Genomic DNA, 24,708 nt, shown 5'->3' on the forward strand with positions numbered 1-24,708 from the left:
TTTGATTATATTGTATAGATGAACAAATATAGATAAAAGTGCAAGAAAAAAAATAGAGATTTATTTTTAACTTTCCTTTGTAAATATATGTACTTTGTGTATGTTTAATGTATTTTGGTACATCTTATACCTTCCAGATGCCCTCTAAAGTACAATGGATAGTTTTTTTTTAATAGTTTTTTTACCATGCTAGAACTCTCTCTCTTCATACACACATAATTAACAAAATTGGAATTATAGATTTAATAAAGAGTAATTTTAGTTAATTTTTAGTTTTATTATTATTTTATACATTATCGTATTAAAATACAAAAATGAATTAAGGGGTGACGACTGACGTTTTAGTTTGTTGTTTTTGCAGGTTGAAGGAGGAATCTACTAGTCATTATTGCCTGCCTCGTTTGGGGTCAATGTTTCGCGTGATTAGGAGTGTCGTCGGCCGCTTCCATTTATCCTTTTGCTCACTTCTTGCAATTTTGTAATGTTATAAAGCCGTTTAATGCTAGGAAGTGTGTGGATCTCGATGGTTAGAGAGATTTGGTGTCATAAGAACAAGTTATTTTTAAAGGAGGTGTGGTGGATCATTCTGAAATCTTCACTTTGGCTCGATTGAAGGTTTGGTCATGGGTAACTTCTAAAATATCCTTTGCTTGCTTTTCCTTTTCTGACTAGTATCTTGCTATTTTATCGTGTTTGAAATCGATTTAATTGGCATGATCCAGTTTAAGGTGATAGGTATCTCTATTTTGATGGTTGTTGGTTTTTGTGGACTGTTGGGTTGGTAGTTGAGTTGGTGGTTAAGGTCTGTTGTTCTATTTTGCCTCTTATTATGGTTGCAGATTGTAATGGGTTTGTTTTAAGATTGTACGAGATTTATAGTGGTAGATTATTTTTTAGTCTCTCGTAAATTGGTTTTTATTATATAAGTATGTATAAGGATTGAACCACCTTAAATGATTCCTGTTATTCAATCTTTATTGCTATAAAAAAATTGTGTAATTTATTTAAAGTATAAAAAAAATACTCATGAATTTCTTACCAGTTTCTCAAAACCTATAAAATTCATCATAAATAATATCGAGTTATAAAATTTTATATTAGACTTACTATATATAGACTCGAACACTGGAAGTCAAAACTCGTCATTCTACCGTGATGTTTGGTAAATTTTTAAGGACACAAAGCAAAATATTTATAATTACATTCAAAATGGAAATAAAGACTTTTATTATATAACGAACAAAAAACAACCGTATCATATAGTCATTAGAACCAATCATATTATACTGTTTTTTAAATCAGGAGATTATTTAAATAAATTAAAGCAGAAAATGATATTTTAATTCAAAAATCTGTTTTTTTATTAAACTAGATAATTTTTGTTCACTAAAATATTCATATTTATTTATTTATTTTCCTTTATCGAACACATCTGTAGAAAAAAAAAAGAATAGTTATTGCGTCTGGCATATTTATTTATTATTAACCTCGTGCCTCTGGTAACATATTCACGTGATGTAATCAGCCATAATAATTCCCCAAAAAGTGTTGGAAAAACTTGCTACTACTTCAATGAAATCACACTTTCTACTTCCCTTCAAATCAACAAAACACAAAATAAAAAATTCACTTTTTTCAAATATAAAATTTGAATTCCACGAAATATAATTTAAAATAATAACGTTGATTCGGATTCACCCACCAGAAAAAATTGTCCCATTTTTTTGTTATAAAAGTGGTTTCATGGAATTTTCTTCTCAAAAAACATGTTTTTTCATGATGAACTTTGAAGTCAAATATTTTCTTAAAAGAGTAAGTTTTGTGACTGGTGTGATCCACTTTCTGGTAGCATATGTTATCTTTGACTAGAGACAAACCAAAATTGGGTTTCTTTTTGTGTTGATGGAATTTGATCTGATGATTATTAGGGTTACCCTTTGGTTCTTGAATTCAGCAGAGGGAAAGTGTGATTAGGTTGTAAGAAAACAAAAGGGGAAGAACAATGGAGTGGTCCAAGAAAGAGAAAGAAGTGAATATATTTGGATAGAATATAGAAAGAAGTACATAAAAGAAAACAAAAAAGTGCCAATTCTGGAGCATTCACTTTATAATTGAACATGGAAAAGGACTGCACATTATATAGCCTCAGCTTTATACATTGCAAACCCTATTTATTGCTCAACTTCTTTTAAAGCTGCATTAGCTGAACCTCTTGTTGCTATTTTTCAAACATTTTTTTAAATTGTATTGATCTATACTATTCATTTTGAATCTTAAATGGAATAGGTACAGGTGGAAAAATAAAATATCTCAATGTAATGATAGAAACTGATCAAACCGAAACACGATATCAAGGAGTCACTATGCATGTTCGTTATTAACTGACTATCCAGCCCCCACGCAGCTAAAAATCCATAAGTCAACATTATAAATAGAACTCTGTAGAAAGAATAAGGTATGTTTTTCACCTCCTACAAGAAAACACTGAAATCATAACATTGACTTGAACGTCGGAGTGTAATCGCAGGCCAGACACCGACCGACAGAATACCTACAACAAAGGAAGGAAGCTTAAAGAAACTCAACGACAACTCACACATCAACAATTGGGTATCCAATGGACAGGTATTACTTGGACTCCTCCACCCCGTCCAGGTACATAATAAAAGTAAAAAAATTAAATAATATATAAAATAATATTGTTTAAATACTTTTATTAAAGCTTGTACTAGTGAGTAATAAGTAGCTCCAACAAAAGACTTAACAATGTGCTTAAGGAATATCATATAATAAATATTCATAAACTCTGATTAATAGATAATTGAACTTTATTAAATTTAAATTAATCATCATATAACTAAATGTTTAAAACAATCATTATAAATCTTAATGATAAAAATACTCGAAATCTAATCACAAATTTATAATCGTAATTCAAATTTAAATTATTTTGATATATAGAAAATCTATGAGAGAAGCATGTTCTATTATAATTACTAAGTTCTTTTTAGTTAATTTACTTCTAAATTTTCTTGAGCAATAGCTTGTTGTGTCTGTGAATGTGTGAAGACTCTATAATTGTGTCAGAATCGTAGCACGTGCCACCAACTTTCTCAATCCTTTTATAATGTAATGAAACTTTTTAATTATTAAACATCTTTATGACTCATAATAAAATCATTAACTTTTACACAATAGTACCTAGAACTTGTTCAAATTGTGTGGAAAAATAACTAATATTTCTCTTGAAACTACGATTGATAAAAGAAATAAAAAAATCTTAAAGAGAAAAAGGAGAAAACCTTTTTAACATTCTCATCATTGAAGTATAATTAAACCTTTTTACTGTGTTAATTATAACGAAATCATTTTGGATTTGTTTTTGCCTATTTTGCTATTCTCACCCATCACATGATGATATTTTTTTTTTATATACCTATTTGTAGTAACAGAAAAATGCTAATTTTCCTCTCCTTCCATTTTTTTAAATGTTTATGTATTTTTGCCCTTTTCCTTTATTTTTTAAGGGTACCCTTCCAGAAAAAAAAAAAAAACATATTGAGCTCAATGATGTATTGCTATTAGACTGCTTAAAGAGGAAAAAGAACTAAATGGAAGAAATAACAAAAAGTACGAATATGTCTCTATACTCGTTTACTTTTGTTGAAGAAATGACGTTGACTAAAAATATCATAATATATAATTAGAATACAATCATCATCTTCTTATAAAATTAAATTATATATAACTTTATTTGCTAATATGATATAAAAAATAAAGATTATTATGAAAAGATTTATTATAATTGTTGTGCTATTTGCTATTATTTTTTCTATTTTAAAAAAAGTGTATTCACATAACTAATAATATAACAAAATTAAAATATATAAACAGATTCAAATCTAACGTTCTAATATTTTTTTTTAAGATTTAATTAAACATAAACTCATTTAATAACAACTTTTATTTTCATTTATTATTATTTTTAGGAACAATTAATATGATAACAACAATTTTTTTTAAACGAATGTTTGCATCTCTCCTAATACTTTTTCAGTTAATTTTAAAGTTGACAAGAATTTGACATTTAAATGTCTTCTAATCTCAATTAACTAAATGAAACAAGCATCAAGAACAATCTAATATTTCTAGCATTTTCTATAATTTTTTTTATTAGTATTGTTTTTTTGTTGAGTTTTGTACTTACAATATAGTCAATCAAAAAGATTTAAGCTAATCTTAATGTAAATTAAGACTATTTTGGACCCTTAAAAATGTTATAGTAATGGAGGTATATTAGAAAAATTCAAACTCATCTTAACATAATTATGTGCATGACATTTCTATAACTAATTAAACAATGATAGTTACTTAAAACTAATTACTTTACTTAAACAATAATTAAATCAAGATTAAGAATAAATAAACAACTATCCCAACATATTTATTATTACTACATTAAATATTATCACATATACACTAGTGGTGTAATTTCTTTGCATGCACATCCCCTCAACATATTTGAGTTTATAAATTTTTCTTCACCCATAATAATAATAAAAACTTATATCCATTTATTGATTAATATATTGTTATTTTATTTATAAGGTATAAAACAATTCTTTAACACTAATTTAAATTTTTATATAAATTATTTTCACAAAGTTTTAATTTAATTGCATACTAATCTATTATAAAAAATGTTGTATAATATTAGACACGAGTAAGTAACTTATTATTCAGCATTATAGTTAAATTCACAAACCCCAACTCAATACTTTGGTTTATCAACCACATTATCAGTCATATTTTCTATTTTTTTTTCATACAAAATTGTAGAAGATAAGTTTCTTATAAATTCTTATATAAATCTTGTAAACTCTCTTGAATTATGAAAATACATAGTATAGTATGTGAATGGTAAATTTTATTAATTTGAAAAGAGAATCCATTGAACAAATTAGAACTCATATATTTAATGAGATAAAAAAAGTACTAAATAAAAATATTAATTATAGATTTTTCTTTCAAAAATAAGACAAATTATCATTTTTATTTTTAAAAATATAAACTAGTGAGAAATTAGTCTACAAACAAAAAATTATTTTTATAAATTTTATAATTCAATATCAAATTGACCATGACTAAATAATATAAAACTTATCACCAATAGTATATCTTATTAATAAAATATCTGTAAAATTTAAAGGACAAAGAGTAGTTTTGCTGATTCATTGAAAAACAAAAATGGAGATGCAATGCAACAGATGAATAGTGAAGTTTGAGAAGGTGAAAGAGAAGGTGAAAGAGAAGCGCGTGGAACACTCTTGTCTTATGATTTAGCAGAAGTACTACATTGGCATTGGCATTGCTATTGTTTTGTGTGTAGAGTCCCATAGACTAGAATGACGGCTACCATTTATGTTTCTTCCTTCTCTCTCTCTTCATAAAACCCATTTATGTCTTTCCCTTAGCTTCACGCCAAACGCCTGCACTCTACTCTACTACTCTCTCCTCTTCTGTGACTTCTTCACTCAAAACCCAAACATGCCCTTATCCCATTCTTCACCATAGTTGCTCACTTCTATCTCTTCCATCTTCATCCTTGTCTCCCTTCGTTTCCAATGAAAGGTGTGTTGCCTTTTCTTGGCAAGCTCAGAAAGCACTTTCTGTTGCTTCTTGTGGCAATGGAGCTCCTGCTGCTTCCTCTCTCTCCTTTTGCTTCTCCTCTCAGTGATGAAGGTGTGTGTGCACTCTCACTTGAGACACCCCTTTTGTTCATTTGTTTCCTTTGCATGGCCCAGAGAGAAAACAAAGAGTTTCTCTTCCTTTGGTGCATGTGGGTGTGTACGAGGATCATGTTTGGTTTATGTTGGAGGGTTAAAAATGTAAGCTTGGTCGTTTTCATGGGGTTTCCTTGAGGGATGAAATGATTCTAGAGTGACAAATGAGTTCACCTGTTTTGGGTGGAGTTTGGTAGAAATTTTTATTTTTATTAATGATAGTTTCATTTGTCTTTTTAATGTAGACATTGTAGAAGAAGTATACGACAAAAATGATAACGAAATAAATAAAGGAGCAACAGTTTTAAACTCTGAAGTTTTTTTTTCTTTCAAATAGTGTCATTTCTTGTGATTTGGTGCTGAACTATTCATGTTTACTGTGTGCTTGGCGGCTTCTGTTTTATTGGTGTCTGGTGATTTTTTTGGCGACTTAGCAGAACTTTGTTTTTGAGGCTTATATTTTGGTGTAATGTGTGGATTTTGTTTCGTTTGAGAAGAACTAAACTCAGTGCTTTGTGAGTTGATCTACTAAGCTCCAAGTGTTCTTTGAATTGAATGTAACAAATGCATGCCTTTTGAGTAAAAGGCAAGTTTTTTTATCCCATTAGTTTGGGGTAAAAAATATAAAAAATTAATATAGGATAAAGTAATAGCTAAACAAGAATGATCAAGTGTTCAATTATGCATTTAATTTTTCATTGTTGTATTTTAGGTCTTGTTCTGATACTTTTATGTTTGTATTAATATTAAATATTAATGTCTACCCTTGCATATATCTTCTTATGTAGCTTCAACGGTAACTTAAACTAAAAAAAAAAACTCGAGTCCTCTTAGTTAATAACCCAAACCTGAATCTGTAAAGGATAATCTTTTAATTTACTAGTCCCTTTTATCTCTTTCACTCTCTTTTTTTCATTTGCTAGATAAAGGTAAACTACTTGTATTCGTTAACATTTTTACTGTAGTGTTTATATCTTAATTTGTCTTATTTTCATTTGTTTAAATTTTCATTTGTTCAAAAGCAGGTTTTGAACCTATTTTCTTAATTTATCCTTATGTTTAATTAATATTTCTAAGCTATATTATAATTACAATCTATAAATGAGAAGATTTGACAAGATATTATGTTGGAAATTACATAAGAATGGATGGTAAGATGGTTTGTATTGATTGTGGAAAATAACTTTTGAAGATCAACATGGGGCAACAAAAAGGTGTACCTTTTGATTTTGATGTGTGTTTTTGAGATACATGTATATGAAGATAGTTGCATGTAGAGTCATATAGTGTGTCAATTCTTTTAGTGTTCAAATAATATAACTAATTCATTTTATTCATCCATGAGGTTTTGATTTGCTTGACTTTTCATGCACGTGAAAATGTATATAGGACAAGCATTGATGAAGATTAAGGCTTCATTCAGCAATGTAGCAGATGTTCTGCATGATTGGGATGATTTGCATAATGACGACTTCTGTTCCTGGAGAGGAGTCTTGTGTGACAATGTCAGCCTTACTGTTCTTTCTCTGTTAGTCTTCTATCTCTGAACTTTTCAATTGCATTAATCTCTCTGATTAGCCACATTTTCGAAGATTGAACAACTTACAATGCTTCTTCTTGTTTCTATAGAAACTTGTCAAACTTGAACCTTGGTGGGGAGATACCACCGGCCATTGGTGACTTAGGAAACTTGCAATCCATGTAAATATTATATATTTTGGTTAATTTGATGACACTTTTTTTTCTCTTAGTTTTTTTTTTACATTTAACCTGAATCATGCACTTCTGGCATTGACAGAGACCTGCAGGGGAATAAACTAACTGGTCAAATTCCGGATGAAATTGGGAACTGTGCTGCACTTATTCATCTGTATGAACCATGTTATGGTCTTGATTCTGTTTACTTATTTGTATGTTGTTTTTTCACATTGTTGAAATTTCCCATGATGCAAATGCTGATCACATTATTTTCTTCATTTTATTTGGAAGGGATTTGTCTGATAATCAGCTATATGGTGATATACCTTTCTCCATATCAAAACTAAAGCAGCTTGTGTTCCTGTAAGATTGAAATTAGAATTTGTATTCAATGTTTTACTTTGGTTTTCATTCTACTACAAGTCCTGAGTTGAGCTGGTGAAAGCAGGAACTTAAAGAGTAATCAGTTGACTGGTCCTATCCCTTCAATTTTAACCCAAATTCCTAACTTGAAGACTCTGTAAGTTCTCACTTTGTCATCTTTGCCATATAGAAAATAAATATATGATCCAATGTGAGGCATGTGATAGTTAACAAGTCTTTATGTTACGAAGTTATAACTGTGACTGGAGCTTTTCCCAAAGTTCTAAGAATTGTATGGTTATGTTTTCAGCGATCTTGCACGAAATAGACTCACTGGTGAGATTCCAAGGCTACTCTACTGGAATGAAGTCTTGCAGTACCTGTGAGTTCTTCTTTAATCTCTTTTTATTGTATCGTTATTTACATTTTCAGCTATTACATGTTTCTTTTTACATCTTAATATACTCTGCAACTGTATTTTATAAAAAATGGTTGAAAGCTTACATGGTTTTGTATCCTTCGTATTATATAATCATGTGATAGCGGGTTGCGAGGGAACATGTTGAGTGGAACTCTGTCGCCTGATATCTGTCAATTAACTGGTTTGTGGTATTTGTGAGTATTTGATTTGATCCCTTTCAATGAGGTTTCTCTTTTTTTTTTCTTTTCTTAACATTCTTTTAATCTCTGGTTTATTAAGTTTGTTATTTTGTTCTGTTTTACCTGACTTCTCAGTGATGTGAGAGGCAATAATTTGACTGGCACCATCCCTGACAGCATTGGAAACTGTACAAATTTTGAAATATTGTATGTTACTTCACTGGTGCTTTTAAGTGAGGCATTATAGTTGGTTTTGTCCAAATTGTAACTTATCCTTTTGAATGAATTTCAGGGATCTGTCATATAACCAGATTTCTGGGGAGATTCCCTATAATATTGGATTTCTTCAAGTAGCTACTTTGTGAGTATATGGCGGTGAACCTGTTACTAATGTTTTGTTGGGATAGCAGATTATCTTCTTAATATCTTATATCACTTCCTGGTAGATTTGTTTTTGTCATTTTGTATCCTTGAATTGTATAGAATGCATGAATCGTGACTTTTCTTTCCAGGTCACTTCAAGGAAATAAATTAACTGGTAAGATTCCGGAAGTCATTGGTTTAATGCAAGCCCTTGCCATTTTGTAAGTATACTAGAACACTGTTTCTGAAAATAATTTTGGTTCACTGAATCGTGTATAATCTGTACTTTCTCATTGCGGCAGGGATTTGAGTGAGAATGAGCTGATAGGACCCATCCCTCCCATACTAGGCAATCTGTCTTTTACTGGCAAGCTGTAAGTATAATCCCACACAAAGTAATAACTTCTATTAGTAATGACTTGTCTAAGTTTCTGTCTTCAATCACTTAGGTACCTTCATGGAAACATGATTACTGGACCAATACCTCCAGAACTTGGCAATATGTCAAGACTAAGCTACCTGTGAGTTGATCTCCAATTGATTGACTTCATTATGTCCTGCTTTGTTCATGAAGTTAAAAGAACATTTTTTTTTACAGGCAATTGAATGACAATCAACTAGTTGGCCAAATTCCCGATGAACTTGGGAAGCTTGAACACTTGTTTGAATTGTGAGTTTGGATCGTTCTGTCCCATTACCATTGCATTTCTCAGTTTGATGGTGTGTTAATTTGCATCAATTAATGTCATCTAGGAATCTTGCCAATAATCATCTTGAAGGATCTATTCCACTTAACATTAGCTCCTGTACGGCCTTGAATAAGTTGTAAGAATTCTGAACTCTAGTTTGAAATTTTGTGGATTGAACATTCTTTATTTTTCATTACCTTAGCTTGGAATATGTCCAATCATTTGTTTACTTTTGCAGTAATGTGCATGGAAATCATTTAAATGGTTCAATTCCTTTGAGCTTTAGCAGCCTTGAAAGCTTGACTTACTTGTATGTTTCATCTTACTGTGTTTAGACTTCTTTCATTCTTTTGTAGTAGATCCCTTCCCAATTTATTAATATAATGAGAGTTTTTTTGAATTGCCAGAAATCTTTCTGCGAACAACTTCAAAGGGATTATACCTGTTGAGTTAGGTCATATAATAAATCTTGATACGTTGTAAGTTCCATGAAACTATATCCAACCTAACAAAATTGCTATATATGCTGAACTTTTTGTTTTGTTTTAGGGATCTATCTAGCAATAATTTTTCAGGGCATGTTCCAGGGTCTGTTGGTTATCTTGAGCATCTTCTAACCTTGTAAGACAAATGCTGCTACTAAACAATTTGATCTACCTCATGCTTTGTGTTTCACTTGTGACATTTTCACATTGTATTTAGGAACTTAAGCCATAACAGTCTTCAGGGTCCCTTGCCTGCTGAATTTGGAAATCTTAGAAGCATACAAATTATGTGAGTTTTGTTGCACTTTTTAAAGGTTAAAATTCACTTGAGTCCTATTATATTATTTGTTGCTATGGTTTTAAGGATCCATAATAATTTGTTTTTGTCCTCCAGTGACATCTCATTCAACCATCTCTTGGGTAGTATCCCTCCAGAAATTGGCCAGCTGCAGAATCTTGTGTCTCTGTATGTTAAGCAATGATGTATTACCTAGTTGATTTTTTTAAACTACTCATTCAGAATAATATTTTATTCATTTCTCTGGAATTCTGATAGGATTTTAAACAACAATGATTTGCGTGGGAAGATTCCAGATCAGCTTACAAATTGCTTAAGTCTGAACTTCCTGTGTGTATTCCTAGCAGCTAGCCATTGCCTCCTTTTTTATTATTTTCTTCAGATTTGTGTGAGTGGTTGCTCTAAATGTTTTATTTTATTTGTTAGGAATGTCTCATATAATAACTTATCCGGGGTCATTCCTCTAATGAAGAACTTCTCACGGTTTTCAGATGACAGGTATTGAGGGAAACTGTCGGATTTTCTTGGTTTCTTAATCCATTTATCAATGACTTTTAATGTGATATGTTGCAGCTTCATTGGAAATCCATTATTATGCGGAAATTGGTTAGGATCCATATGTGATCCTTACATACCAAAATCCAGAGGTGTGTGGCATCCATCTGAGATGACTTGATAGTTACAATTATATCTATGATGATTATATTTATACATAAGCATTGGTTTGTGAGGGGTAAAATGTTATTGAATACAATTTTAATAATGGACTTTATTTTGTACTTCTTTGTTCAGTGGTTTTCTCAAGGGCTGCAGTTGTTTGTCTCATAGTTGGTACCATCATATTATTGGCGATGGTAACTGTTGCTCTCTACAGATCAAGCCAATCCATGCAATTGATTAAAGGATCCAGCGGAACTGAGCAAGGTATGTTCAACATAAGAACTTCTTAGGTATTCTGTTTAGTATTGTTATGTGAGCCAAATTCTCATTTGTTTTTCTCTTCTTCCTTCTCTTCAGGACCACCCAAGCTTGTAATTCTTCATATGGGCCTGGCCATCCACACTTTTGATGATATTATGAGAGTTACCGAGAATCTCAATGAGAAGTATATTGTAGGATATGGTGCCTCAGGTACCGTGTACAAGTGTGTTTTGAAGAATTCCCGGCCAATTGCAATTAAACGACTATACAACCAGCATCAACACAACTCAAGGGAGTTTGAGACAGAACTTGAAACTATTGGCAGCATCAGACACAGGAATCTTGTCACTTTGCATGGTTATGCTCTAACTCCTAATGGAAATCTTCTTTTCTATGACTACATGGAGAATGGCTCTCTGTGGGATCTTCTTCATGGTATATTTACTTACACTCGAATCTTATTTTTAAGGTAAATCGGTATGAAGGTAGCTTAAGATTGTTTTTATGGCTTAACTTTCTTTTCTAACAGGTCCCTTGAAAAAGGTTAAACTTGATTGGGAAGCACGCTTGAGGATTGCTGTGGGAGCTTCTGAAGGACTTGCTTACCTCCATCATGACTGCAATCCTAGAATTATTCACAGGGATATTAAGTCCTCAAATATCCTGATAGATGAGAACTTTGAAGCTCGCCTGTCTGATTTTGGCATTGCCAAATGTTTATCAACTACAAGAACTCATGCATCAACGTCTGTGCTTGGGACAATAGGCTATATTGACCCTGAGTATGCCCGGAGTTCTAGGTTGAATGAAAAATCCGACGTGTATAGCTTTGGTATTGTTCTACTTGAGCTACTAACTGGGAAGAAAGCAGTGGACGATGATTCCAACTTGCATCACTTGGTAAGTATTTTCTGCATTTTTTTTCTGACGATTAAGTCTTTAATCAAGCAGAATAGTGTCTGTAATCTATGTAGCCGACCTCTTCTACTTAGACAAGGCTTTGTTGCATTCAAATTTTAGTTAACCAGATGTCATAATTGTCATGTGTATACACCTAGAATCTGACTAATGACTAATACGTGGTTTGTTAGGTATGTTTAGTGCATTTAGTATGATTACAAATGAACAATAAATGTCAAGTGTAGATTAGTGTAACTCTTGTTTCAGCAACTTAGTGTTGCTTAAATATAAAGTAATGATGGCTTAATTTTCAGAAGCTCAACGCGAAGCAGGTAAAAAAAAATGATTATTTCTTCCAAAGCTAAACCAAACACTTTTGTGTATGCCAAAAGTCCTCATACATGATTTGAGATATGAAAATCTTTTTCTGTTGAAGCTAGCAATAATGTGTGGAACATGGCTTGCAGATATTATCTAAGGCAGATAACAACACTATAATGGAGACTGTGGATCCTGAGGTGTCTATTACCTGCATGGATCTGACCCATGTTAAGAAGACCTTTCAGCTTGCTCTTCTTTGCACAAAAGGAAACCCTTCGGAGAGGCCAACTATGCATCAGGTTGCCAGGGTTTTGGCATCACTACTCCCTGCACCTCCCAGCAACATCTTTGTCCCTCCTTCAAAGACCATTGATTATGCACAAATTGTGATTCAAAAGGGAAACAACCTTCATCCCCCGCAAATGGAAAGGTTACAATCTCAGAAGTACTCTAATGATCAATGGTTTGTTCGCTTTGAGAATGTTGTATCAAATAACAGCCTATAGGCACTTTATACTACGTGTCCACAATTCATGTCAAAGCCAAAGGTTGGGGTGAAGAGGGTGATGAAAGAATTCCAATCATTTTGGGAATTATTTGATAATTTTCCCTGAAACCATTGGATTGTTATACTTTTTGAGACTAACATTAACAGTAAAGAGAATAGGGCTTATAGTAGATAGTTTCCACTGTATTTTGTACGAGTATTACTCTTTAGGGGTAGTAATCACCGGATGGTTCCTTTCCTACAGTTTATGTGAATTGGAATCACATCAACCGAAGCATGCCAAGGAGTAGTATAAATATATTCCTATGTATGTGCAAGATAACTTCAGACTGATAAGGTAAATGCAGATCTTTTCTGAGTGTTTCAAGATTAAACTTTTCTTGTCTTAGATTGGGGTAATTGACTCTTTCAAAAACTGGAAACCAAATATTATACTAAACATATCCACCCTCAACATGATTCCATGCATCAAGTTTCGTGAAAGTAAAAGAAATGAGGTAAACAACAAAGTAGGAAACACTTTTTGTAAGTTTAAATTACTGTGTATGAATTAAAAAGTGTTTACTAAAAGAATATGAAAAAAATCTATAAATTAATTAATGACAAATAAATGTTATTTTACAGGAAAAAGTAGTTTTTAAAGGTGTTTAAGAAGAAGTTTATTGAATCAGACTTATATAGACTTATATCATGCACGTCAACTTTTACGTTATTTACCACTGGGCAACTTTGAACCCTCCAAGTAGAGGTACATTTTAGATGTGTTAACTTTAAACTGTTAATTGAAAAAAATTAAAATTCATGTGTAACCAAACAAGTTCAATGTTTTGATATTATTCCAAATTTTATTTTAATTTTGGACAAATGTTAAACATAACAGTTTGGAGTGGCATAATATTAGAATTTCTGTATAAGTAACAAATGATTATTGAGAGTTAGTAGGTAATTAAAAAGAGTGAGCCAAAGGGCCTATTGGTGGAAGCTTGTTGTCAAAGAAAATGGATCTGAAAAAATCTCAAATGCTTTGAACTTACAACCAGTGGAAACAAGCAACAATTTACAAGTGTTATTTTACTATTTTTATGCCTCAACAGTACCACATTTCATTTGTTTCTTTGAAGATTCTTCAAAGTCCAATGGTATGTTGTACAATACATACATACATACGTGCATTAGGTTTTATCTTGTAACTTCCTCCCTAAGCAATCTGTTTTAGCCAGAATCCTTTGTTTCCACAGATTAGCAAAGAAGGACCCTTTGGGTTGGCTTCCAGTGTATCTTACAGCTGAACTTCTAGTAATCATTCAGAGTAGCATTTGTGGAATTTTAAGCAAATGTTCTAGACTAACCAGCACCAATCTGAAACACCACTCTATTTCTATTAGAATCATATTTCCTGAGTCAAAAAGAAGAGTGGTGTAACTTTAGGACTTCGAACTTTCCAGAATGAGGCCATCATTATAAACACAAACCACCTCAAAAAAGTAAATTATATTTAGAATTGATTCTACTTGCCAGCATACAGGTCTGCTTTGAGATGAGGGACCCCATTTCATTCACACGTTGATACTGCTTCCCACATGATCTCTGCATTCCTTCTTTCACCACTTTCATTTTCTAGATGTTAAATTTTGAGTCAAACAATAGGTCAAATCTTATTACATCATGCATATTACTAACTATTCTAACCAAAATCAATTTTTAGTCTGGATAAGTCTGTGAAAAAGTGAGCTTAAAATAATTAATTTCGTTTGGATGTAACAAAATATGAAGTTGAAAGAAAATCTGTTCAAACTGCATTTTCTCAAATTCATAAAAACAGCTTACTCTTTTTCAGGGGGAAAAAAGAGCTTTTTACAAATTTTTTGAGCTCTTAATCGTCTAACTTATTTTATAAACATTGTTTTTTCACCAAATCAGGTGAAAATGTTCTGAAAAAGTGTTTTTCCAAACATGTTCTCAGTGTATAGATTTTTATCTTGTCAAGAGTGAAACATGAAGCTTTGAAAGAATCTACATTAACAACATACCTCATTCTCTTGAAAGGATCCAGGTCTATTCTCCTTCGAGCCCTTCAATAGAATAATAGGAATATCCATGCTTTAGTAGGGATGCTATACTCAAACAATCTTAGTTTGTCTCATAAGAATGCTAAGAGAGATAAACCTTAGACATTGACTGCTTCTTTGATGATGATTTTGTAGTTTGTTTCACTTCAGAGGCCAAGGTGAGCTGCAAATCGATTAGGCCCCAAGATTAAAACTAATAATTGTGTATATTTGCAAACATGAAGCATTATAAGCATTAAATTATGCAGAAAATGTGAACCTTAGAACAGATTAGTTGATAAATTAGGACACATAATAAGAAAATGAACCACTTTTAGTACCTTGCTAAATAATTCCGTGGGTGGTTTATTTATAGATTCCTTGTCATTTGCCTCCTGTGGATGAAAAATGGAATTACAATACAAAAACATGGTAAACTAAGAAAAGAAACACATGAGCAAAATTTATTACCAATGGATGTACTTTGATATTTCGGAAGACACCTCTTTCACTTTTACTTGAGAGCTGCTTGAGCAAGCACAACAAACATCAGTTAATACTCTTCCATGTTTCAAATATAAAGAAAATTTAAAATATATAAATAAATCTTAATTCAAATATATATTTAAAATAATACTCTTTATTTAATCAAAAATATATTTTCAATTCCATGGATGGAGAATTACATACCTTATTATCATGGCTACCTCGAAGTTTTTTACTGGTTCTACATTTGTCCTTCCCTGAGCCCACAGTATTAGAGTTTGACCTGTTGGGGAAGAGAACATTCCAACAAAATTGCTTATTGTAAGCACTTAAAACATACATGAATAGAATCATTCTTAATGATTCTACTTATATAATTAAAAAAGAAAAACATGTACATATCACTAAAAGATCAAAAATTAGAAATGCTTATTAAGACCTTCTAAATATTTATCAGTATATTTCTCTGTGGTTTTTAAAGAAAATATTTATTAATTTCTTATAATTACCTTTAAAATAATGATTAATAAAGTAACATATAGTGTTAGAGTATCTTCAATACATATTAATATTTTATATGAAACTTTTATTAAAGAAAATTGATATAAAATAATGAAAATCTTAAAATTAAAAATTTGGGTTTTATATAAAACCATGAATCTTAATAATAAAATAATGCATTTTTTAAGTTACTATTGAGTCTTAACAACAACACAACCAAACACAAATTAATTTTTTAAGTTATAAACAAACTGAAGGGCAAATAAAAAATAATAAAAGTTTAAATTTTTACAAGACTTGATTGTGAAGCAAAGTTTATAAATATAACAAATGTTTAAATGTAATATAAATACAATGTAGTCTATTTGAAGTAAAATAAAAACCCTCGTGAATTTATTATAAGAATCAGTAAAAAATATTAATTAAAAAAACTAAAAATCATACTGATTATGTTAGTATTATTGAAAAATAAAGCAAATCACACAAAAAATTAGTTAAAAAATATTTTTCTTAAAGTATTATACGTTCATACCTTCTGAGATCCCTTGTTTCGGTATTTGAGATAGAATTGCTTTTCAGACTACTTCGCACCTAAAATGAAAATCATATAAAACTTCTGTAATGAATTAACATAGTACTGATAACATATTTTCTCATACTTTTTTAATAAATAAAATTTATTTAAAATTATAAGAGGTTCATTGAATAAAATGTAAAGTTCACAACTTTTTTGAATCACGTTTAATTTCAACGAAGAGGATAAAATGTGTTAAAAAATATCTTCTCAGGGAGGAGAGTATGACTGCTTGAAAATACAAAACTAAGTTATTTTACTTCAATTAAACAGAAGCAGAAGCAAACAATTCTTAATACACAACAACAACATCAACAACTGAAGCAAATTTAAGTAACTAACATTATTAGATGTGTTCTGCATTGCCCTCTGTAAAAGTCAAAAAACATAATATGTACTAACTCACTAATTCCACTTTTGATGCACAAGAAAAGATACAAAGAGACAAAAAGTTAATTACTTGACATTGAGTTGGTCGTGATGTTTTGGTCTTAGACAAGATTTGTGCAGGACCCTCCAATATCTGCCATATCCAAAAAGTTAATTATACTATGAAAAGTATGCATTTACATGCTGTATGATTGAGTGGTAATTAATTTCTTCCCAAAGTACAAAGTGATAAAAAGCACTTACTTTTTTATGAAAGGGTTTTGCTTTAAGCTCCTGAGAACTTGATTGTGTAGGTCCACCTGATTCAGCACTGGTTTTAGACCTATTAAAATGCACAACATAACAATTTATCATGTTGGGTATATGGTTTATTACTAAAATTTAACAAAACCATGATGTTCACTATAACTTGAGAAGTAGTTGATATATATACTTGTGTCTATGTGCCCTGAGGGCTGTCACCAAGTTAGGTTCTTTAGCAGTGGTAGCATTTGATTTAGATGCTGAATTGGCAGCAGGGTGATCAACCTGCATCATAATTTAAAAACAGTTATTATTATTCATGTAATAATTTTTATTTCTCTCCACTGGTACATTATTTCTCTTTGTTGTATAAATTTTATAAGAAGAAATTATATGAATACCATTTCTAATTCAAAATTAGGCAAAGACATGACCAACTATTTTCTTGTATGAAAAAAGAGAAATTCTCAAACAACAAAATTGAAGTTCCATAGAAAACAACTGATGGATCATATTCCATAAAAAGATGGTTGATTACCTTCTTAGTCTTATGAGTAAAGAGAATGTGATGCTTCAAACGAGCAGCCTGTCATGAATAACACAAAATCAAAGAACTGAATCAATATTAACTGTCATCTCAAAAAAATGCAAAAGCATATATTTGCTAAATATCAGTTTTTCATGGAAATTAATCTAATCCAGATTAAGGTATTGTGAGAATCGAGAGACAAAGAGATGCATTAATTGTAAGGAGTGCAAAATTTTATTAAGCTAAAGTTAAGATTCAAAAACTAAAGAAAGCAAGTTAACAAAATATAGCATACCTTGCGCAAGTAACCAGCTTCGAGCTTTTGCCTTTTGGTTAATTGGCAATCTGTTGAAGAAGAATTCTGTCTCTGAAACCTGTTGAGATTAGATGACAGAAGACATGAGCAACAGAGGAAAGTAATAAGAAATGGATAAAACAATTTTTCACAAGGGAAAAGACATAGGAAAAAAAATGTCTTGTTATATTATCATATTGATATGATAAAAATGCAGAAGGAAAACATCAATATAGCTTGTAAGATCTTACGCAGCGACAGAGTGAACGATCAATCTTCAATTTTTTTATGAAAAGAAAAAATCGATGAGAGAATCCATCACAATGTGAATGTTCAATCCATTTTTTTATTGTGTCATTCAGTCATAAATTGTCATATATAATAAGATTATCAATTAGAAGAAGTTAAACTCAACAGAAATTGTGAAATACTTAATTGGACACAAAATATGACATTGTTCATCATCAGCATGAAAATCAGGAGGTGAGAAATAACTGATACCTGAAGGACTCAGGGCTCCGAACTTCTGAAAGGTTCTTCTGCTGCTTTGCCAAATGACTTGCTGTTGGTTTCATGAAAGAGAAATCTTTACCTCTAGATGAACTTGACTTGCTGAGAGGCTTTGTCTTACCATTTGAGGAATCTAGTAAAAAAAATAAACATAATCTCAGCTTTCAAAGGTAAACAAGTAAATCATTAAAAGTTAAAAAGAATAGCCAAAAGAGCTCGATTTACATAGAAAACAACAGCCCATATTCAAAAATATAGAGAGCCATCTGGCAATTTCTTCTCAAATTTCATACATGCACTAAATTTGGAAAATTGAACAATCGCATGCTACCACGAAAAGGTAGCAACAAGTTCTAATACCTGAAAAGATGTTAAAGACCGTAAAACAAATTCATACATTTGAAATGCAAAATCTTAAAATAATCATTTTGAGCAACATTGGATCCCTGAATCACAAGGCACAAAGCAGCAAGCATCAAAACATTGTGCCATCAATTTAACAGCAGTGTAGACCGTACGAAAACCTTACCTGTGCAATTATCCTCATCAACATCTGAATCTTGTTCTTTCTCCGTGCTAGGACTACAGTTTCCCCACCTCGTCTTCAAGAGAAACGCTACACACAACACATCCAAAGCAAAAAAAAAAAACACAATCAAACCCCTTTTTTCATTCTGAGAAACATTCAATGTTAATGCAACGATCAATCACATGTCGCCATGCATAATAAGTTACAACATGAATGATTAAGATGACAATTAAACTTATCCAATGATTCAGCAACATCATACAGAAGAAAAAACCAAACTCAACCCATTTCTCCAAACACGACAAAACATAACAGCGTCGTTTGATTTTCATGAAAGCCTTACGTGAAGGTGGGTAACTCGGGGCGAATTCAAACCATTGCTCTGCTTCGGAAGCGTCCCAATCCGTCTCTTGGCGCGTGAAAAAAAAGAACTGTGGCGCGTCGAACTCGTAATCAATGTCAATCTCGTGACCCTCGCAAAGAGGCGCGTATTCAACCTCGATCTTCTCGAACTCTTCATCCATGGCACCTTTCTCTCACTCTTTCTCTCTCGGTTTTCTCTCTCCAGTGCCTAATGACCCGTGATCAATGCACGAACTTTATGCTCATACCCAATTCAGATTCTGAAGCAAGTTTTGAAATTTCAAGGATTCCCTGACATGGGTCTCCGTCGTCTGACTCAGAACACGCGAGGGCCAACGGAAGTTACGAAACAGTGATCTCCAAATGAAGGAGAAATGAAACTGAAAAATGAGATTTTCGGCCTGGAATCCCGTCACCTCCTCTCTCTCTCGTCTCTGGGAAAATTCGTGGGTTGGTCGATTTTCCCGGAAACGAGAGAGAAAGTTAGGAATTGAGTGAGTTAATTATAGTTTAGAAGTTTTGTTCGGTTGTTAGTGTTGTTCCATTGATTGAGTGCGGTGTGAGAGCGCAATGATTGAAGGGGAAATGAGGAAGAAGAGAATGGCGAAGATTTGGTTGGTGAGAGAAAGAAAGAGAAGAACAGAAGAAAGAAAGAAAAATAGTTGAAGAAATGGTGTTGGCTTCGTTGGTTTTGTTTTGCTTTTATATATGGCGCCTAAGGTACGTAGAACAAATGTTGCCAATTTTTGAATTTTACACATCATCGTGAAGAAGATGATCAATTATATTCTTTTTTATACATATTTCAATATTAAAAATATATAATATTTGACTTTATAAAAAAAGTATAATTAATGTGAAATCTTGCAGCTTCAATCTTTTATTTATTGTTTTGATTCTTGGAAATTCATTCCCATTAACTGGTTTTAATTCATGTTATTCGTTATGAGAAAAGTTCGACAGCCTAAATTGTAATTCAGTTTCTGTCATCATATTCTGAAAATAACAAGTTGTTTATGAAAGTATAAAAATACAAAAAAAGTTCATAAATATAAGTTTTTGTAATTGATCATAAATGTAAAACTATTCTATAATTCAATGCATAATCATCAAATTATTTCTGATATTAATTTAATTTTTTTTTAACTTACGCGGAATAAATCCTAAGATTCCTTTTTCATGAATTTACCTTTTAAAATAGAATATTTTTATTGATTTAGATTTTCTGAAAAATAGTAAATTAAGGAAATACATTCAGATATAAATAAAATAAAATATTATGTTTAAATAAGTGAACAGACTGAATTCCCTGTATATTTTGCAGGACATGCTGTTATTATATATATATATATATATATATATATATATATATATATGTGGATCAGGCTTATCTAAATATTCATTGATTTAGTTGTACATTGTACTATTGTTAGGTCACAGAACAAATTGTACCTACATGTTGACTTTTGTTACATTTCTTGGTATGGTCAAAATTCAATATCTTTTAACTTCCTATCAATTTTTTTCAACAGATATCATTATAAATTATCTGCTACATTTGATTTCTTTTGAAAACTTTAAACATGGTAATTATCAAACTCAAATTATATAAATTTCTTCAAGCATCACAGTGAAAATGGTGGATTGCATTTTTGACAAATTATCAATTTATATTAAAAAAATTATTAAATAGAAAAAAAATTTAGAAAAAAAATAATTAATTGTTATATTAACTAAATTAGAAATATTTTAAAAACTAAAAAAAATTATTTCTAAATTAGTTTATATTATTGTTGAATAGTTTGGTATCTAATTAGCTACAATGTTTTAACTACCAAAAACTAATTAAATATCAATTTATAAATTATTTAACAATAATATAAACTAATTTAAAAAAAATAGTATTTAAAATGACCTTTAATTTAGTTAATATAACAATTAATTATTTTTTGTTTTTAAAATTGATTTGTTTTAGTGTTAGTCTGAAAATGAAAAGCCAAATAAAGAGCTTAATAAAAAAAATGACTTATGATGTAATCTTAAATTGATTATTAAAATTATAATTTAATGATAAAATATTATGTGATCTTAATTAACGACAAGTGATTAATATTTGAATGAATTGAGAGAATGTGATGATACTAGTGGATTTGATGATGAACTTTTAAAGAAGACAGCATATGTGGACAATAATGGAAACATGAAAAGGTTGTTTGTGTTTAAAGAGAAAAGAAACATGGATTTTCAATCTGAAAACTTGAAAAACATTGTGCATTAAAAAATGTATTATGTTTTTCACAGACACAAGTTTGGTTTCTCTTTCATGATGAAGTGAAATTGAAGTAAATGTCCCAGTGCATGTTTTGGCTGATAGCAAAAGGGAAGTTGCATTTGTTTGAGTGAATTATGAATTGGGTTTTTGAAATTTAAAAAAGACATGCAGAGAAGAAGGAGGAAGAAAATAGGGTTCATAATGCAGAATTCTAAACCACTTGTTTGTCTCTTACCATGTCACACTGTGGGAGCTTTCTTCTTAATGTCTACAAATGGATTCACGTTCCCATTTTGTCCCAAGTGTTATATTTTGTTTGTTCCTTGGTAAAGGACAAATCTGTCATTTTCTCCACAACTGAAACGCTCCTTCCAATTCAAATTGGAGGAATCATGGAAGTCTTCTAGGGTTGTCAATTCATGCCCCTCCATTTATTAGGGTTTAATTTAAACCCTAAACCAAAACATGATCAAAATATAGGTTGGGTGGTTGGTCTGTTTCATTTAAGAAATGAAGATTAATTTTATTGGTTCCTTTATATAAGGCTGATATGAGGATATTGGGATCAGTTAATAAGAATTTAAAAAAAAATTATAAATATAAATGTATTTTTATGAAATTTTATTAATTATAAAAAGAATTTCTTGTTGAATAATTGAATTATTTTGGCTAACCTTTTCAAAAATCCATGCATATATTAAATCCTTCAAAATTATAAGAAACAAAACTCCAACAACACATTAACATACTTGCATATAATTTAATCAAAATCACATGAATAGTTATTACATTGCAATTTGCACTTGTTATATTATAGTTTGGAGAATCCCACAACTGTATCACTACTGATAAAGTTTTGTTTGGGCCTCTTCCTCTTTGCACCCTTTTTCTCTTTTTCAGTCCATATGTTTAGCCTCCACATTTATTGCTTTTTCTTTTTATATATATATATATATAATTGTAATTACCAAAAGACACGTAATAATATTTTATTCAATTTCTTTTTCACGTCTACAATCTCTTTGTTTTTTTCCTTTCTCTTAGGGTTCTTCTCCACTTTCTTGTTTTCTCTGTTTTCCCAAATCACAATCATAGTGTTTAAAGCGCTCGCCTCTCTTTGTTGTTAAAGGTGTCCTCATCATTCACTTGGAGTTGTTCTTCATCACCACTACAATCGTATTATGGTATCAGAGCTCTTTGTTTGAATAAGTCAGTTGCGCAACTCTGATATTCTTGTTTGTCTCTTTTAATCTTTTTGTTAGTTTTTGTTTTGTTGAATCCTCATTGTTGTTTTCTTTTTCACAATTATGGTAGACGAAAGAAACACATCCTCTTCCACTTCCACTCAAACATATCAACCGAATCAATTGGCTAGCTATCTATACATACATCCTGGTGAAAATCCAGCCACTCCATTGGTTTCGCTGCTTCTTGAACCATCAAATTATCATTCATGGAGTTTATCAATTCCGACAGCGTTGAGCACGAATAACAAAATTGAATTCGTTCTTGGTACACATCCCTGTCCAGCTAAATATCACTCTAGTTAGCCTGCCTAGTACAAATTATTTTACTAAACTTAGGATCATTTGGGATGAATTAGACAATTTTAAGCCTAATCCTATTTGTGTTCACCAAGATACTTGCTTTGATGCCCCTGTTATTTTCCAAAGAAAATGTGAGGACCAAGTTATGCAGTTCCTTAAAGGTTTGAATGATCAATATAAAAGTATTTGATCCCATGTTCTGCTTATGGACCCTATGCCTTCTAGGTCAAAAAATTTCTCCCTTTTGGTTCAACAAGAAATGCAATTAGCTAGCAGTTATTCTGTCATGAATGTCAATAGTGTTAACTCTAGTCATGTGAGTTCTTCTCTTTGTACCTTATGTGGTAAATATGGTCACTCTGAAAGTGCTTGTTTTAAGAAAAATGGTTTTCCTAATCAAGAGAGTAGATCTTTAAAAAATAATGGCAATAGAAAATTGTGCACCTATTATAACAGAAACGACCATACCATTGATTCTTGCTACGAGAAACACGGTTATCCACCTGGTTATAAGTTTTATAACAGTGGTCAAAACAACCAAGCCAATAATGTAATTACTTCTGATGAATTTTTTTTCAAGTCTTGTTCAAAAGAGCAGGAAAACAAGGATGACCATTTTACAGCACAACAATATCATATTTTATTTGATATGTTTAAACAAAACAACAACAATGGTATTGTTGCTAATCTTGCCCAAATAAACCAAGTGGAATCCTTTTCAGCAGATTTAGCTCACAAATCCATTGATCAATCTTCAAAAGGTAATATCTTCTTTAATTCTTCACATAAAATTGCAAATTTTTTGGATTCTTGATTTTGGAGCAACTGATCATGTATGCATTGTTTTATCTGCTTTCACTACATATAAAAATATTAAAGCTATTCTCATTAGTCTCTCCAATGGTAATCATGTCTATGTTGAATGTTCTAGAACTATTATTTTTAACAATAAATTTTATCTCAAAGATGTCTTATATGTTTCTCACTTTTCTTTCACTGTAATCTCTGTTTCCAAATTTTCATTACACCTTAACTGCAATTTGATTTTCTCCTCTACCTACAGGACAATCTAACTCAAAAGAAGATTGTCAAAGCTGGCTTGTACATTTTTAATTCTACAATTTTTCGTACTTCTGCCACACATAATATTGTTTCTTTTGTGAATTACACTGTTAAGGACTTTAATTTGTGGCATTATAAACTGGGACATATTTTTTTATGAAAGATTACATGTGTTGAGAACTCAATATTCATATATTTCTGTTGGAAAACTGCATTTATGTGATATTTGTAATTGTGCCATACAAAAGAAACTTCCTTTTTCTTTAAGCACTTTAAAAGTTGTGTTTGATCTTGTGCATATGAACATTTGGGTTCCTTATTCTATTACTTCAATGCAAGGTTTTAGATATTGTTTAACCATTGTTGATGATTTCTCTCGTTATACTTTGACTTATCTCTTACATGCAAAATCTGAAGTTAGACAACACAT

At 31.0% G+C, this 24,708-nt stretch overlaps 2 protein-coding genes across 3 annotated transcripts; one reads left to right on the forward strand and one right to left on the reverse strand.

Annotated features, from left to right (window-relative positions):
- Positions 1-5,383: 5,383 nt before the first annotated feature.
- Positions 5,384-13,317, forward strand: LOC137837725 (uncharacterized). Its single transcript, XM_068646827.2, has 27 exons — positions 5,384-5,742; positions 7,173-7,311; positions 7,413-7,484; positions 7,582-7,653; positions 7,773-7,844; positions 7,930-8,001; positions 8,155-8,226; positions 8,388-8,459; positions 8,580-8,651; positions 8,737-8,805; positions 8,957-9,028; positions 9,110-9,181; positions 9,257-9,328; positions 9,406-9,477; positions 9,561-9,632; positions 9,735-9,806; positions 9,904-9,975; positions 10,046-10,117; positions 10,199-10,270; positions 10,376-10,447; positions 10,538-10,609; positions 10,706-10,777; positions 10,853-10,926; positions 11,072-11,203; positions 11,297-11,635; positions 11,730-12,100; positions 12,568-13,317. Exons 1-27 carry the CDS (start codon positions 5,625-5,627, stop codon positions 12,925-12,927), a joined length of 2,970 nt encoding a protein of 989 aa, XP_068502928.2. The 5' UTR covers positions 5,384-5,624; the 3' UTR covers positions 12,928-13,317.
- Positions 13,318-13,915: 598 nt separating this feature from the next.
- On the reverse strand, positions 13,916-20,078 carry LOC137837726 (uncharacterized). 2 transcript variants are annotated; one of them, XM_068646831.2, is made up of 16 exons: positions 19,378-20,078; positions 19,035-19,121; positions 18,497-18,638; positions 17,996-18,074; positions 17,710-17,757; positions 17,362-17,456; positions 17,172-17,250; positions 16,999-17,061; positions 16,497-16,555; positions 15,668-15,746; positions 15,449-15,502; positions 15,319-15,372; positions 15,096-15,161; positions 14,960-15,001; positions 14,445-14,546; positions 13,916-14,325 (listed from the first exon to the last, which is right to left on the reverse strand). In XM_068646831.2, the coding sequence occupies exons 1-16, from the start codon at positions 19,556-19,558 to the stop codon at positions 14,317-14,319; spliced, it is 1,239 nt and encodes a 412-aa protein (XP_068502932.1). In that variant the 5' UTR covers positions 19,559-20,078; the 3' UTR covers positions 13,916-14,316. The 2 variants fall into 2 exon arrangements, with proteins under 2 accessions (XP_068502932.1, XP_090157984.1); XM_090301858.1 differs by lacking the exon at positions 13,916-14,325 and adding an exon at positions 16,881-16,907 and having other exon boundaries at positions 14,360-14,546; positions 16,954-17,061.
- Between the last annotated feature and the right edge of the window lie 4,630 nt (positions 20,079-24,708).

This window comes from Phaseolus vulgaris, chromosome 4, assembly GCF_051622355.1.
Source record: "Phaseolus vulgaris cultivar YP4 chromosome 4, ASM5162235v1, whole genome shotgun sequence".
NCBI lineage: Eukaryota > Viridiplantae > Streptophyta > Magnoliopsida > Fabales > Fabaceae > Phaseolus > Phaseolus vulgaris.

Coding starts and splice junctions, on each gene's coding strand:
- LOC137837726 (XM_090301858.1), bottom strand. CDS start 19,558: ATGGATGAAGAGTTCGAGAAGATCGAGGTTGAATACGCGCCTCTTTGC. Junction 18,639..19,034: donor TGATGAGGATAATTGCACAG/GTAAGGTTTTCG, acceptor TTTTTTTACTAG/ATTCCTCAAATGGTAAGACA. Junction 15,747..16,496: donor GAAACAAGGGATCTCAGAAG/GTATGAACGTAT, acceptor CTTCCCCAACAG/GTCAAACTCTAATACTGTGG.
- LOC137837725 (XM_068646827.2), top strand. CDS start 5,625: ATGAAAGGTGTGTTGCCTTTTCTTGGCAAGCTCAGAAAGCACTTTCTG. Junction 9,182..9,256: donor CTGTCTTTTACTGGCAAGCT/GTAAGTATAATC, acceptor TCAATCACTTAG/GTACCTTCATGGAAACATGA. Junction 12,101..12,567: donor ATTCCAACTTGCATCACTTG/GTAAGTATTTTC, acceptor CATGGCTTGCAG/ATATTATCTAAGGCAGATAA.